This window comes from Calliphora vicina, chromosome 4 (assembly GCF_958450345.1).
Source record: "Calliphora vicina chromosome 4, idCalVici1.1, whole genome shotgun sequence".
Lineage (NCBI taxonomy): Eukaryota > Metazoa > Arthropoda > Insecta > Diptera > Calliphoridae > Calliphora > Calliphora vicina.
Genome location: NC_088783.1, coordinates 1,705,783 through 1,723,584, shown reverse-complemented (window position 1 = coordinate 1,723,584; position 17,802 = coordinate 1,705,783). Strand labels below are relative to the sequence as shown.

The 17,802-nt window shown below is 28.1% G+C and overlaps 2 protein-coding genes across 2 annotated transcripts in view; both read right to left on the bottom strand.

The window, feature by feature from the left end:
- Nucleotides 1–17,802, bottom strand: part of LOC135958827 (uncharacterized) — a 141,027-nt gene that overhangs the window by 55,335 nt on the left and 67,890 nt on the right. The window lies entirely within an intron of this gene.
- On the bottom strand, nt 13,741–14,520 carry nullo. Its single transcript, XM_065507227.1, has one exon. It carries the CDS (start codon nt 14,518–14,520, stop codon nt 13,741–13,743), a length of 780 nt encoding a protein of 259 aa, XP_065363299.1.

Sequence of the window (17,802 nt, the reverse complement as noted above, 5' to 3'; positions counted from 1 at the left end):
CGGAAACTGAAGAGTTTGCTAGTCAAATGTTTTGTAAATTGTTCGGGAAGGAATCTGATCAGAATATTTCTGATGAAAATTTAATGATGGACTTTGTTTTCGAATGTTTTTTTTAACATTATCAACACTTGAATTGTTAACTTTAACGTTATTTTTTGTTTTCTTTAACAATAAAATATTAAAAAAACATCAAAACTTTATTCTTTACTTTTTCATTTTTATTTGAATTATCCGAATTCGATTAATATTAAACGTGTGATCGAATTCGAACAAGTTAAAATCTCTTATTCGAAGTATTCGAACACGAGAAAATTCGAATAAAACGAAAACCCTAATTTTAAGTAAAAATTACCTTTCACTTTAATATTTCTCAAAAATATGTATGTTAATTTTTTTCCTTTTAGTTTAATATTACTCAAAATATGCAAATTTTTTCCTAAATTACTTATTCAAGTGGCCTGTGACACGTTACTGCTCTGGGGAATTTTTAATAACTTTAAGTTTTTTAACAAAATTTTGTCATTTATATCTCATTACAAAGTCAATTACGTACACATTTCGATTCTTTTGCATTCAATTGCAAATTTTTTACAAAAACTGAAAAATTTGCATATTTTCCGAATTTTACAGTTATTGGGTCATTTTGACCCAAAGGAGATATAAATACATCTACGTATTACTGGAAAATAATGCAGAAAGTTAAGGAGTTTCAAAAATTTATTCCATATAAATAGTAAAGTGCTGCATACATATGTATATCTGAACTTTGAGCTCGATGAGCGTCCCGAATTTGTTGCCCGATTTGGGTCAAATTTTCAGCACTTAACCTTTAGACCTAGTGTCATAATATTTCACCCAGCACTAAAAAAAGTCTAATCACCCTTATACTTATACATATACATATAAGACCCATACAAGCAAATAATCTGTTTAAGGGGTGGTCTAATGTAACGTGCCCGTCAAAATGATGAGGTCAAACACTTTTCGTTCTGTCAGTTCTTTTTATAAAGATGTGCATTTGAAAGTGCTTCAAAATTACAAGTTAAAACTGCAAATAATGTCAGATCATTGTTATGTTTGTAAAACTTTTATTTTATATTATAATTTTTTATTGTTTGGCGGGATATAAGGCTAACGACATTTTTTGAAAATTTCATAAATTCAAATGAGAGCAGAGGAAGGATTTTTATCTAAACAACGTTGGAACATATGTATTTTTGTTGTTATTTCAACATAAACGTAATAATACTGTTTTATTCCTTTATAATTACCTGGTGCTGCACTGTAGAGTATAAAAAATGCTTTTAAGTAAATTTAAACTAGGACAAGGTCGTAAGTAACAAAAATGAAAGCAGAAAGCACTGCACTGCACTGTTCAACAATGTGAAAGTGTCAAAGCATTGATTTTGTTTTTGTTTCTAAAACATTAGTTTTAAAGAGTTAAAAACCATTTGCTTTAAATATACAAACACGTACATACTACATATAATTTTATATCTAACATTAGAGTGCTCAAAAAGAGAAATGACTTGTGACAGTCATATTTATATGAGGAAATAATAGAGAATTTGATGTTGGAAATTTTCTTGGATAGATTATTTACTATCCAAATTTTTATGGTAGAATATGATTTGGGTTTTCTGCAGATTGTAATTTTTTGCTGATATTTTTCTAGAAACACACAATAAAAGTATTTCCTTTTTTATTGTCACTAAAGTTCGCGGAAATTGTGTGTTTTGCTTTCGTTTTGAATATTCTAGTACAGACTGAAAATCTATAAAGAACATGTGTGTTGTGTTGTGTTGTGTTTAAAACCAATATATGTACATATCAACATATTTATACTAAAACTCCTGTTGTCTCATTAAATTTGTGTTTTTCTTAGAACGGTGAAAGTATCTATCTATACCGCATGTGTGTACAATTTCATACATACACACATATGTATGTATGGTTAGGTAAATATATATTCCTCACACACTCATTCATTCATTCATTCATTCAAGTATTTCCAAATGGATTTTCATTCATTCATACTTTCATACCGCCAGATGCTGGGTACTACTCACGTGTACATCGATACTTACATATGTACAGTGAGCCGCAAAAGTGAGTATACACCAAAAATTATTGGATATTTTTTAAGATAATGAAAATTCTAAAATTTATCCATGATTAAAATTTTAAAGTTTCGGTTTGATAGAGATTGGCTTGAATAATATCTTTGGTTGTGAAAAATATAGATTTAAGTCGGACTATAATGATTTTCATGATCTTAAAAAATCAAAAAATTCGCTGCTGTTTACTCACTTTTGAGGCTCACTGTATGTATGTGCGTACTTACTTAGGTGACAGTACGTGCGTTAATTCGGTTTTTTCCAATTATAATTAATTAAGGTAAGAGGTTGTAATTTTATTATTTATGGATTGTTTGCATTTTAATATTATGTTGTAGTATTTGTTTATTTATGTTTATGGTTAATATTTAATTGAGGGTAAATAGATATTAAATATATTACATTTGAAAACAAACTGTCAATTTTCACGCAATCCCAAATCTAAGGAAAATAAAATTAAATTTCCATCAATGAAAATATAAAAAAAGGTGTGCTACCAAAGTTTTAACTAATGAGGAAATTTTCTGTTCATACGATTTTTAATTGTTTCACAATCGGATTTTAATATTTTTGTGTATGTTTATCCATCAAAAAACAAATATGAAGGTAATTACTGTTTGTTTTCAGGGTTCTGTTTAGCTAAATGAATAATTATTTCTTATTTATCATATGATTTTTCCAATAACCAAAATCAATCAATCTGCCAACTGCTTAAAGATATTGAAGTGATTTAACTATCATCCAATTGATGCAATTTTCAAAAAAAAAAACTTGCGTCGAGAATAATGTTTTTATTTTAATAGAATTCATAATTGTTGAAATAATGTATAAAATCATTCAATCCTGAATTATTAAATATTTATTTAAGGGTCTGCTGCTAAACCGGGTAAGCCACAAAATTAAAATATAGAAAAAAAACGACTTTAAAGTTTAAAAAAATGTTCAAATTAATAATTTTATGAAAGTACGCTTTACATTTTAAAGTATATAAAATAACGCATACAATTTGTTTTTTAATTGAATAGCTTATCCAGTTACTGCAATTAGCCTTTCAAATGAATGAATAGTTCTAACGCAGATTTGTAATGTATTAATAATTTACTAAATTTCATTCAGATAATTCGTTTAATTGATTTAAATTAAAAGAAATTTGTAATGGTTCAAAATAATTAATTCTCAAAGAAACGAACTTAATTTTTGCATATACATACATATGTATTGAATTATTTGGAATTGTTTCATAAAATTCTTTTTTTATTTAAGTTATTACATGTAACTTTTTTGTACTACTATACAAAATACAATTTTTTAAAATTGCTCCTCGTGCAAAAAATCTTTTTTATATATTTTTGGCATGCTGAGCAGAAATCGGTTCAAAACGTTAATATCGTACGGCCAGTTTTCGTGATATTTTGAAAAATTATTATTGTAATTATTTGTTCGACCTTTCCGTTTTTAATAAAAAAAATACTTTTTTTTTAATACAAATAATATTTTATTAAAACCTCGAAGTTTTTTAATATAATATTATTTGTATTAATTAATGTTCATTTGCATAATAAGCATTTTTTTAGGTGCTTTTGCTAATTTCAAGCAAGCAATACAAACACGACAGCAATTGTTTCATCCAAATTTATTAAAAAAAATAAAAATAGTTCATTAGCAGTTATACGGAATAAATTAAAAAAACGAAAATAGTTAAACATAAAAAGTACATGTACAATCCTGTGTATTGTACATGTACTTTTTTCGCACTTGTATTTATGGGCCTCTCCATTTTCCTGTTATAGCCCTTTAAACTTGGGTCTCAAATATACTGATTTTTTTTCTAAGAATATTATATAGCTTGTCAAAAAAAAAGACCGTAGAACCAATATATACTATATACATCATTTAAAGAAACTTCAGGGGAATGTCTTTGTAAAAAGTTGTAGCCGCCAGCACCCGCCGAAATACTTTTTTTTAATATTTACGGAATGGAATTTTTAGAATTTTGTTTATTATTGTTTTTTATATATCTACTGTAACTTGAAATATAGTAAATACAGAGCTTTTTAAAAATTTAGTTTCAGAAACACATGAAAATGTATTTTTTTAATTTTTTTTATTTATGATTTTTATATATCTAGACCCTACTGTAACTTGAAAAAAAGTTTATATTGATCTTTTAAGCATTTTTTTTTGGGAATCGGAGACACCAATTCTATATAAAAAGAGCGCCAAATAATTTTGTCCACCTAGATTTTGATTTGGAACCACAGTGAATTTCCAAGCAAAATCTCAAACATTTTTAAACAACATAAAAATATAAACGTAAATTTAAATATTTTTCAAGCCTCCTATGTATATTTTATTTGAATACAAAAAATATGAAAAAAAATCGTACACAGAAAAAAGAAATTCATAATTGGAATGAATTTTGTAATAAATATTATTAATCGAACATGACTTCTTTTCCCAAAAAAACTTAAACAAGCAAAACTTAATATCATTTACATATATCAATCATGCCACATTAAATTGACGCTCTTACCCAAATGTTTCTTATATGTATAACGTTTTGCATTTTGCACTTAATATTTTCGATTCTTAGTGCTTTATATTATATTAGGTATTAAAAATAAATAAAATTAGTGAAAACTGCCACATTTTTGCATTTTGTTGTTAATTTAGGGTTTATCCTGGATCTATCCTATTTGCCACGAATAATTCCACACATATTTATGTTGAAGGTCAACAGGTAATTTGTCACAACAAAATCATACAAAAGGGCGGAAAATTTAAACTCAAATCAGACTTGTTGAAGGTATTTTTTTTAATTTGTGTTTGTACTGAAGTTAATGTGGCTGCCAGGTAATGAAATTCAAAATCCAATTAGAATTTAAAGTTACTTTTGTTTGTTTTCACATAATTAATTTTTGCAAACTATAAAATAGATGCTGTATGATAACCAAATATGTGTGTACTTAGTTGTATTATAAAACCGGAGACGACTGTCTTACATATTTCAAAGTCCAATTATTTCTGCAGCATTTAATTTCCATAGACATGAAGATAATTGTTTTCAATGTCGTCATACACAACCCTTATTCTTTCTAACCATTTGGTACAAATATTTTGCTATTTTGACGAACAATAGTCAGATACGATAAAGTACATAAATACATATAAAATAAATACAAAACTGAGAACAGAGTAGATTATTGCAATCCCAATGTCCATGTAGCAAGGATACATGCAGTGAAAACTTGTATCCTGTCTGTTGTAATAATTTTTTCTCTCTCCAGTTTTATTTTTATGTACATATACATATATTTGCCATGTATTTGCCATGACATGACTCTGGCTGACTTTTATTTTTAGGATTTCATTTGTATTGTGTTCACAAACTCAGCACTTCATTCATTTGGAATTTAAATCCTTGCAATCGATATCGACGACAGCATCAGTCGGGCAGACAAACAGACATTTTAGTCTAATCTCATTTATTTCGAACAGGAAGAAATTGGTTTTTGTAAACCACTACAAGTTAATTAGATGGAAATACATGAAGAATATTGAATTTGTATATTTAATGTTTCAGTTAAAAGGCCTGCACCGAAAACCTATGCAAAGTTTTTGCAAACAAATTCAATTTTAATTAATTGCAATAGCATTCACAAGCTCAATACTGTTTTTCACCTTCAATCCTTAAGTTATTCATTCTCTCCCGGAAATGTGTGTCAATTGTTTTTAATGCTTCCGTCCACTTCAATTGGTACACAGAAAAAATTTAATAGTAAACAACTGAACAAACGTTTAGTTTTTCGAAATATTTATTAGGTTTTTTGCACCCATTATGCCTGTAGTAGAAAAATGAATAAAACGTTCAGCTTTACGTTGAACATTCGTTCAGCTTTTTACTATATAGTGTTCAGCTTATGCAAAAGTAAACGTGCGTTCAGGTTTTAACTACATTCGTTTAATTTTCGCAATACTGAACGAGAGTTTAGTGTTTTAACCGATGCTTTCAATTTCTTCATTACTGAACGTAAGCTTATTATTTTACCAGCTGCGTTCAGAATATTAAATAAATGATTTTTAACCCCCAGTAATGCGAAGTCTGGTTATGTTTTATCTAATAGTTATTATACTGACAGTTTTCATACAAAAATAAGTTTTACCGACAGTATAACTATTAGTTAAGGCCTAACCTAATGGGGGTAAATGTTTTTTTAATATTAACAAAATTTATTCAATATATTTTCCAAGCATTATTCATACATAAATGTTTACATAATCAACTATTTCTATAAACTCACCGAAACCTGCTCTTGCTGAGGAAATTCACTGTATATGTCATCGAAAATTACCTTAAAATCAGATGATGTTAACATTTTTCCGTTAATGATGGAGTTTGCCAGGATTATACTTATTGATTTTTTCTCTGTACTCATATGTCAAAAAAGTCAAGGCTCCATTAGTATTTGCGTTCTGTAACGTTTCTGTTCTGTGCCGTTCTGAATGCTGTTATATTGTAGTAAGTTTTTCCGTAAGATCGTATCAGCTGTTTTTAAAATAATAACCAAAAAAACCAACTTGGTGATTTTGTTACTATTTTTAGTGTTTTTTGTATTTAGACCGTCAACATATTATTGTGAACATTTTTATAAATACATAAATATATTATTTGTTAATGATTTAATTTAAACTAATTTTTTTTTACATACATTAGAAGAAATTTATTTTATTAAATTTCAAACTTTTTTGATTCCCGGGAATCGGGAATTTTTTTTTCTACATTCCCGGCTATTCCCGAAATAAATAATGATACTGTATATTATAGTCAAATTTCATATAAAAACTTTGTGTTATAATTATTAAATATCAGAGCTTCGAATTAATTAATAAAATTTGAGCTTAATTCACTAAATTTTTTGAATTATGACGTTGTTGCAGCAAATGAGCGATATATACAACATACCTTCTAACTCCGGCAATAGAAATTCTATTGCTCTAACAAAGCTCAATGTTAATGTATGGGAAATATGAACTACTCACTTTAATAATCGACGCACAAATGAGATTCGGTCAAACTTAACACTTGTTGTTTGTTTTAGAATCCCGTTACTTCTGTAGCCGGCAATTGAAATAATATTAAAGTTTTAAACAAATTTGCTAAAATATTTTTACCACATCTCGCTCAGATTTACTGAACGATGCGTTTAGTTTTGTTTTACTATTCCACTACGCTGAACGGCACGCTTTACGGTATCTATGAAGAACTTTACTGAATTTTGCATTCAGTTATGCTAAATGAGTGTACAGCGAAGAATTATTTAGTTGATACTTAAAATCTGAACAAAACGTTCAGGTTGCTAGTAGAAAGGATTGGGTTTTAATATGTTACGTTCAGAAAAACGTTTGCTTGGTCTATTACGAGCTGAAAGTCGCATAGTAAACAACACAATAAGCGTTCAGATCTTGAATATTTGAATGCAAAAATGTTTATCAAACTTAAAAATTGTTAATGTTTATTTTAAAATAAAAATATCTTCGTTGTAATGATTTTCGTGAAAACAGTATATTTCAATTAGTTACCAACATCCATAAATTATTAGATGAAAAGCTTGAATCCATTTTTGTATAAACTCAACCAAAGCATTTAATTACATAAGTCAAAGGATAAACTGTTATTAAAAATATAACCATGATACAATAATTGTAGAAGGTAGAATCACTAGGTAGAGTTTTTAATATTTAGCCCTATAACGTCAAATTTTGATTTTTTCATATTTTTTATATTTTCTTTTGTTTGACGTTACAAGAATTGTAACCTTATATTGTTGTATCATGAATATAACAAAATGTCTAACTTACGAGGGGAAATACTTAAGGACATCGAATACATACATACATTTATTGTCATATTACTTTTACTTTTAGTTTTTTTTTTTTTTTTTGATACAACATTTGACATTTAAAATACAATACAAGCAAATTTCCTTTTTAAGACCTTGACCGTATAACACTTCTAATTACACTTTGCTACAAGAATTTTCGGCCTCAATCATTCCAAAGTAAATTGAAAGCAGACTAGCTGGCAATCCAAACTTCTAATGGGTTTTTATTAAATTATATTTAAATAAAATTGTTATGGGCTAGAATTTTTCTATACTAGCAATAGAAAGAATTACGTTCTAAATAACCAAAATATTGTCATCCCAACTAAAGTGTAGCAGCCATATATAATGAACCCATTAATATTTTAACTCAATTTCTTTAAATTCTGTCTTTAGACTTTTAGGTACAATTTTCGATTTAGAATTTATTTTCTCTCACAATTAGGGTTTGGGGTACGGGAATTCCCGTAAAATTATAGACGGGAATTCCCGGGAAATTTTAAATTTTTCCCGGAAAAAACGGGAAATTTAAAAAAAAAAAACTTTAATAGATTTAAATACGTATAACACCTTTGTTTGATGAAGGGCTTGTTCAAAATTTAGAAATATTAGTACAGGTTCTAAACCCCATTAAAGATACATTAGAAGCATGCTATAATGAACACTCTTTAGCTGAACGGCTGTTATCTATAAATTCTACGATTTCTCAAAAAATGGTCCATGCAATAAAATGTAAAGTTAAAAAATGATATAACTGCAGACTTATGTCATTGCTAAATTACCTAAAAACTTCACAACTTAATGAGCTAAATTATAATATAACAAAGATAATGTCAAAAATGTATGGACAGCAAATGTATGAACGCCTATTTGACCACAATGTTCCCTCATTGTTTTCGAAATACAAATGGAGCAACATTTAAAAAAAAACGCTAAACATTTAAAATCAAATGCTGCATTGTCTATATAATGCTTTACTGATGATAAAGCCAACATCTGTGGAAAGCAAAAGAGTTTTCTCGCTGTCTGAAAACTTTGCCACTAAAATAAGAAATCGGATGTCAAATGACTTATTGAATGCATTAGTTATTTTGAAAACTCATTTTTAAAATTAAGTATTATTTCATAGAAAACATATCTACAAATATTCTAACCAATTTTTGTTTGTTTTATGTTAGTAAAATATATTTGTAATGTATCGCATTTATTTCTTTTTTATTGAAATTACACAATTTTATAAAATAATTTTCTTTTTTACTTAGTTTTCTAGTTGTAAAACTATTAACGGCATTTTTCATTCGCGTTTCCCTGAATATAAAATTATTCGGGAAACCCCAAACCCTACTCACAATCAAAAATAGGCTAAAAATTTAACAAATTCCCGTCCATAAAAATTAAATTCAATACAACTAGTTCACTTTAATTTTGCGATAACATCATTGAGGCTGAAGAACATGACTCGAAACTTGTAACACAGTGTTATAAGCAATATTTACAATTGAGAATGCGTTTATGGCGAGAGTACAAAAACATGTAAAAATATTAGAACGTTTATTGTTTTAAATATTTTAAACGTTTTTGTTTTTTTTTATTAATTCTTTTGAAAATGGAACAATTAGTATAAGAAATTTAATTTATTTCTGTTAAACAACTTTAAAAATTATCTTAAAGTAAAGTAACTAGTAGAAAGAAGCCTTTTTTGGGATTTTACAAAATTCCGTTTGTCAAATGCTAAACCGACGAAAACCTATTTAAAATACTAAATTTAATTAGTTAGCGAAAAAATTAAATATTATTGAAATCAATAAACAATTTTTATTTTTACGAAAGCAAAATAAAAAATAACAAAACATTATGTACAGGAAGGTTGAACATTTACCAAGTTACATAAGTTTTTGGTTTTTATATTTTTCTCAAAAAAATATATGATACAACGATAGTATGCTGGACTATCAATCTAAGGGTTGCGGGTTCGATTCCCGCCAGAGACTCTGGGTGTATCTGCAGACAAGCAAAACGCTTCGCAGTTTGTGTTTGTTTAAAAGAATAAATAAAATTTGTTTCTATAGCAGTACTATATAGTTAAAAAATCATATTATTAGTGTAATATTAAAAAAAAAGAAAATAGTAGATCGATAAAGTAATCAAGATTAGAAAAATACTGGACAGTACTTTTTGGACTTGAACAAGACCATATAACTTGTTTTAATTTCTAGAGATTGTCCTCTTTCATTTGATACCCATATTGACAAAAACTAATGATAAAACTTTAAACTTAAAAGTCACTTTAAAAGAAGAAAATATCAGAAAATTAAAAATGATTAGTGTATAAATATATACAGTGTGAGACAAAAATGTGTAAATGATGGTCATATATTTACACTTTATGACACAATATTTAAAGTGGAAAGTTTATAAAGAAACGTTTTGTTTTTTTTAACAATATTTATTAAGGATATTTTAGGACTAAATAAATAAACTTGTATCTTCCGTATGTTACATATTTTTCTCTATGGAATGGAAATATATAGTGGTACGACACAACAAAATATAGATTGGAACATTGCTTTAATATAATAGTAAGGTATATAGTATATGGACTTAAGTACAGAGCACGGATGACATCTTATCTCTTTTGAGAGCAAATGTATTAGTGCCACCGCGGTATCACTCATTATCAATGAAGAGGTCGATCTATATGACTATGGAACTCTATAATTCCTTATTCAGAGAGAAAATTTTCGCATACTATTAAAAAATTTAAAAAAAATTGTTTATGAAAATATGTAGAACATAATTTAAATTTTGATTGCTATCTGTAAATACCCATTTTATTTTATTATATTTTTTGTTTTCATTTTCATTTACTCTTAACATTTGTGCAATTGCAGGGGGGTTTGAAATAAATTAATTTCTCTCTTTTTCTTTCAGATTAGTTGAAAAATGATTTGAATTGTATGCCATATATATTGAACTGGTTTATTGGCCCTAAGGGCTTAAATAACTACTGAATAAATAAATAAATTATTCTCCAGAAATATACAAATAATAATATTTGCAACTCATTTACACATTTTTGGCGCGAAGTACTAAAGTAACTTTTTTAGTACTTTGTATATCCTCCTTTCGCGTTAATGACAGCCTAAATTCTGGAGGGCATACTCTGCACCACTTTGCTACACTCTTCTTGCTTTATAGATTCCCAGATATCTTCTTTCCCAATCATCAAAGGTCCAGTTCTTAAAACATTTTTGCAAATGTTAGTCGAAGATACTTGTGTCTTTTAGTTAAACGAGGCTTTTTAAAACTATTTATTGCAAGAAAACCACATCTTTAGATTTCTCTAAGAGCTGAACGTTTTGAAATTTTAATTTGGTAGCATGGTTATGCCTTACGGGGACTATTTTCTGCTCCTGATGCAACTAGACGCTATACAATGAGTCCATCTCTTAACGATAGAATTGAATTCCGTTGAATTTTTAAGCTGCTCGGTAACAGATTTTGCAACTTCGGTGGTACTCTTCTCATATTCAATATTCCTTAAGGAATTGTAATTTAATAACAATTTTATTTAACTTTAAACTAAATGCGACACAATTGTGTAATTCAGTCTTTAACTTTTTGATATCCTGGTATTTAAATTATTTTTTTTTGTATTGCTAAACTTTACTAATCCTGATCTTCATATTGTGTAAAAAATATTATCATATTGGTAAAAATTGTGCATAAAAATTAAAAATTATAGATATTTCCAAATTCTTTTACACATTACTGTATCGTACTGTATATCGTCACCTAAAATGCAAAACAACGTATCATCAAAAAATTCGAAATTGATTTTATTATTATTGTATTACATACATACGTTATAACCAAAATTGAAACTAAAGTATCATCAAGTACATGATTTTCTTAAACAAAATAACGTATACGATTTGAGTAATTAATTAATAAATCGTTTTAACCTGATTTTAGGTAGTATCCTAATTTGTTTTTAATAAATTTGTTGCAATTGAATATTTTTTGCAGTCTTTATGAAAATTTAATGAAATACTTTTTTTTTAGTTTAAAAAAGTAATTGTTAGTAAATAAAATAAAAGATACATAAACAAATTAAAAATGTAATATAAACTGCTTTTATTTAAAATAAAAAAAAAAAACATATTTTTATTTAAGTTTTTATTTTTTCATAAAAATTTCTATTGATTTTTTGTTTCAGAAAAAAACAATTAAAAAAACGTAAGTCACATATCTTAAAGTGTGCTTTGAAAAAATTAGTTTTTTTTCATAAAATATATTTCTAGTGTCATTGTAATTCAGATATGAAAATTTTGTTTCAATATCTCAAGTAGTTTTCATTTTATATCGTTTTTTGCTTCTCCTATAAACCTTTGAAAAGTGATGTTACGTTATTTTGCATTTTAGGAGACGATATATAAATCTGAACAATTAAAAACCACTTTTGTTACTCAATAATCAAGTAACTACCTATATTTGAGAAGATTTTTCATTTATTTTAAGTTAGTTTTATTCCACATATCATTTATTAACACATCCGTTAATATTTAATAATATGGTAGCAGTTGTTTATTTTAACTAATCACTGGAATAAAGATTTTAACCAAATGACAGCGGTGTCCAGGCAAAATCTTATTGCTGAAATAAAGCCTCATCTATTATGTACATTATAGTATATTATACATATAATTTAGGCTACGATTATCTGCGATTAAAGATAGGGCACGCAATGTTTGTTTGTGATAACTAAAATGGCAGATTTAATTCCTGTCAAAGTGTATTTCCTCCGTGAGACTAGCGAAGGTACATTTAGTTTCATGGGTTTCTTCTTGCTTGACTTTGGATTGGTTTTCCTTTGCGTCTTTAATTGTGGAATGTTTAAAATAACCAAAATTTAAACATTTTTAATCTTAGCTATTTTCAAAACTACATACTTCACTAACTAATATAAAATGTGCGATTTAATAGATCGATTTGTAATATTTAACATAGTTCCATGAAAAAAACCTTCATAGCTCAAACAAAAATAAAAGTGTTCTCATATGTTTGATAGGAAAATGTGTTAATAAACGTTTGCCACTCGAAAGAAATTATGAAATTATTGGTCAAATCCATATATATAACTACTGATTTACTACTTTTTATCTTTATTCAAGTTTAGTTAAATCAAACAGAGTAATGGATGTAAATGTTATAATGTCCAGATTGTAATGGAAAACAAAATGTATCAGCCAACGTAATAGAGTAAATGACGAAACATTTTGCAAACATCCAGAACATTGCAAAAAGTGTTCTGGATGGAAAAAAGTGTCAACTATAGGAGAGTGCCATAGAATGTACTAGTAATTCCCGAAATAACTTAATTATCTTAATTTTATTTTGTGGACTCCATTAGTCTTCTTTAAAATTGTATTGTATTTATATTTTCCCCTACAATCCAAACCATTAAATATGAATAATGTATGTAAGGTTTTGAAATAAAATTTATTTTAAATATGGATAAGTTAAATATATGTATGTATGTTTGTATGTATGTAAGTGTATCACAACTTATTCGATATGCTTAGAGAGACTTAATAATTAAATAGTAGATTTAGAAAACTTAATTAAAATTAGGCATAAAATCTTAAAACTAAAAAACAGTTTATCTTAACTATGTCATTGAGTTGGGTTTTAGAGTTTTGTTTATGTTTCGATTCATTTAGCTCAGCTTGAACGTAACACTAAAATATAAAGGAATCCATTTTGGTGTCGTAGTATGATTCCAAATTTTTTATGTCACGGAAAAGTTGTTCGATAATTATCGCTTGTTTGTTTTGTGACAACTTGGAAAGCAGGTTTAAGGGTGCCAACGTGTATTTCGGTTGTGTGGGTGTGTTCGAATTGGTGAATGGAATGTTATTGGCCATTACGACTGCTGGTGATCGTTGATGGGGCATATTTTGGAATGGTAATTCAGTTTTGCAGTTGGCTGGCATTTTGCGATCAACATGTGGACACTCATCTAGCAAAGGCAGTTCCAAGGGTTTCTTTTTATATTGTTTATGCTTGAAATCACTGGGTTGAGTTGGTATTTCCTTACGGACTGGCTTTAAATTAGAGTATGATGGAAATCCTTTTGGTGTAATGTGACCGCTAACGGCAGAGGTCATGTCGTGAACTCTTTTCCTCATGCGTCTCAAATGGGTCTGTTTAACTGTTTCAGGTTTGTCCCGGGGACACTCGAATGACTTCTTCCACAGCAAATAGGTTGGATCATTGTCGATTCTTTTCGTAGAAGGCAATAGAGATGATAAATCTTCAAAGGAAGAACATCTTGGCATGGCTTTCAAAACGATTCTTTTTTTACTTGGCTTCTGGGGTTTCTTTGACTGTAGAGGAGTAGGCAATTTTTCACGTCTCAAACTCATGCGTTGGCATGTACGTTTCATTAGACTAGGAATATTATTGTTGGCATCTTGTCCTGATGCTGGAACACACTGTGCTGTATGAATGTTTCCCATTTTCTATAGTTTTACTCGTAAGGCTGCTAATGTTTGTTATTATGAATACAAATGAGTACTGGATAAAGTTCTTAAAATCTACAGACTATTTATACATTTCACACATTACATCTCAATTCAGGTAAATCATCGTAAGAAATGTCTGTTCAACATATGTAGTACACTTTGGTAACCTTTCCCATGCGGCACACAAAACAGGGCTCAGGTAAAATTTTATGTAAATTAAACATTACAAATATTCACCAATATCTTGTACATACAACATCCTTTATCTAATTAGATTCTCAAATTCGAAAACATTCATTACCTAGAGAAAGAGAAAGAGAGAGAGAGAGTGTGAGTGAGGCAATTGTCGCATTTATCTTAATCCAATCAGTGTTTGTCATCTTGAGTTGACTTGACGTAATTAATCCTTTCAACGTTTGTCAATACTTTCGACGAATGAAACAGGGATTTTTTTCTTCTGTTTTCCCGCTTATCATACCATATGTGATGGTTAAAGCGCCAGTGTCTATTGTCGCTCCTTGGTAAATACGCTGAATTAGCGTAAATTACGCAAAACTTCCCTACACCTTTTTCCATTTCACGTTTCTGTTGTTTCCGTTTATACTAAATGCTAAATCTCTTAAAATAGATTTGTATGTTTGACTTTGTTTGCTTTAGAGATTACACATCTTTAAGTCAGAATTAAAAACACTTTTACTAGTGTCCTAGGATTTATACCATTATTAAGAAATTTTGTATAAACAAACTCTCTTTCTCAAAACTCGTAGCTTTAAAGAAAATTGTATTTACACATTATTCACAACATCTACCAACTTGCAGGAGAATTTTTTTACTTTTGAAAAGTGGAATCATTTAAGAAAATAAAACGATTTTAAACAAACACTCACAATTACATATGATTCTAACAATTGATATTGGTGTTTACCACAAAATTCATAAATAATTTAAAATTATTCACACGTACATGCATCAAATACAAATACTATGTACATTAGAGTGTCTCTTATAAGCCAAAATATATTTTTTTGGGGAATTTTGGAACGTTAGTTAAATAGTTATAGTTAAATATGAAATTTTGTATATCTATCATGATGAAATAATTACTTTTGCAATTTAAGTTAAAAGAATCAAAATGTGTACGTAATTGTCGTTCTAATAAGATATAAAAGACAAAAATTGGTTTAAAAATGTTAAAGTTATTAAAATATCGCCAGGCCATTAACGTGTCTCAGGCCACTAGAACAAGAAATGTTGGAACAAAATTAACATATTTTGAGAAATATTAAAATAAAAGCTTATTTTTACTTAAATATGAGTTTTTCTCTTCGTAGGACACCGTTAACCTATTCGCAGGCATAACCGAAAAAATTTAATTTTTTAACGACAGTTTCAAAACACCAATTTAAAATTTTTAAAAATTTTATTAAACAAATTTCAGAAATTTTTGTTCATCACATTGGGATTTATTGAGAACATAATAGGGAATAAAAATATGAAAAAAGTATGACGAAACCTCCTATAGTTTTCGAGAAAAACTAATTTGTTGGTCATATTTTGGCGAATGAGCCGAATTTCCTTACTATTTTGATTTTTAAGTAAAAGCTATTCAGAATATTATAGTCCATGTAATTTTAAAGATAATCTGAAAGTTTTACTAAAATCGCAAAACGTTAACCCTTAAATCGTGAAGGTCAAAGGTAAATGTTTTCAATATTTGGAATTTTCATGGAAAGATATATTTTTTTGCCCCGATTTTGATGAAACTTAAGAAAAGTATAACACAAAGTCTAGTATATACAATAAAAGCACAAAAATTAAAATTAACCCTTAATATCACTTCTTAGAACAAGCTAAAAAAAATTTGGTAGTATTTTAGATCATTGCGAAAGTATTCATACCGTTTCAAAATTTTAAACATTTAATTCTAAGGGACACTAAATCCATTTTCACAAAATTTTGAATCATCGTTTTTATGACTAATTTGGTATAATTTATAATGCTAAATAATCACAGATTAGCGCTGGCGACTTATATGTCCTTTTTTGGGACTTAGCATATTTTCCTATTACTATTTTGTTACAACATGGTTTCTTAATTTTTATCATTTAACTCTGTTTTTTTATTTAAAGGTTTCTTTAAAAATTTATAATTTATGTTGAAATTTTATGAATAAACCAATAATTAAAACAACTTTGACGCTATTATACATTCAATAACGTAGTTATACTCAAATCCATTTGACTTAGATAATAAATTTTACAATTTTCACATACCACAAAATGCACTTAGCACGTTTGCATACCATAATATACAGCGAGAAAAAACTAAGTAATCACATACATATATAATTTGTTTACGCAAACAGTGTATTTTTACATATTCTAAATTACTATCTGACTTGTTGTCTGACAATATAACAAATATCAATCAATTTAATTTACTCTCTTCGATGTTTAAGTTGCAACATAACTACAGCACTTTTTCGTTTCGTTGATCCTATGATGATCGGTGATCAAAAGCTCATATGGAAAACGTTATTAAAAAGTCTGATTTGCCTTCCGATTTTTAAATATTTAACCCTTTTGCATCCCTAGGATATGTGCCCTTCCTATGATCCTTTGTGTCAATATGACCCAACATTAAAATGTAATCAAAATTTCATATTTAATATAGGAAATTTATTTGTTTTGTTGTTTTTTTATTCAGTATAATAAAAACTAATGAAAACTAAAATAAGTATGCCCTTCCTGAGCAGTTATTAAAAAATAAAATTAAATTTGAAATTCAGCTGTTCTTTCCCAACTACACGTTTGTCCTTAGATAAATATGTAACTGAATTGCTGTGATCTCTTTCTACTGCATTTTCAACCTCCACACTTTCAACGCTATTATTTGATGCTGAATTGCTGTCGGATGAACAAATTTCGTCTTCATCACTATGAACAGTGAAACACAGCCCTCATTGCGACGGTGCTCTAGAGAATCAATAGAGTTGAATACCCAACTGTACGCGGTCTAGAAGCTCCAAAATAGACTCTGAAGCACTGGCACAAGGGAGTTGTGTTCCATTTTCGGTCGGATATAGGTGGTATAAGTAATGAGGAGATCAGATGGAGTGAAGTAATTCATACACCGTTTCAAAAATCCGAGACACTTGAATGCTTCTTTGGACACATGAAAAATGTGTTTAGAACAGCGGACATCACATTGTAATCTCATCCCCAGAGCATCAAGAGTGTCTGATTCCACAATATTTAGATACACCACCCATAAATA

Coding starts and splice junctions, on each gene's coding strand:
- nullo (XM_065507227.1), bottom strand. CDS start 14,520: ATGGGAAACATTCATACAGCACAGTGTGTTCCAGCATCAGGACAAGAT.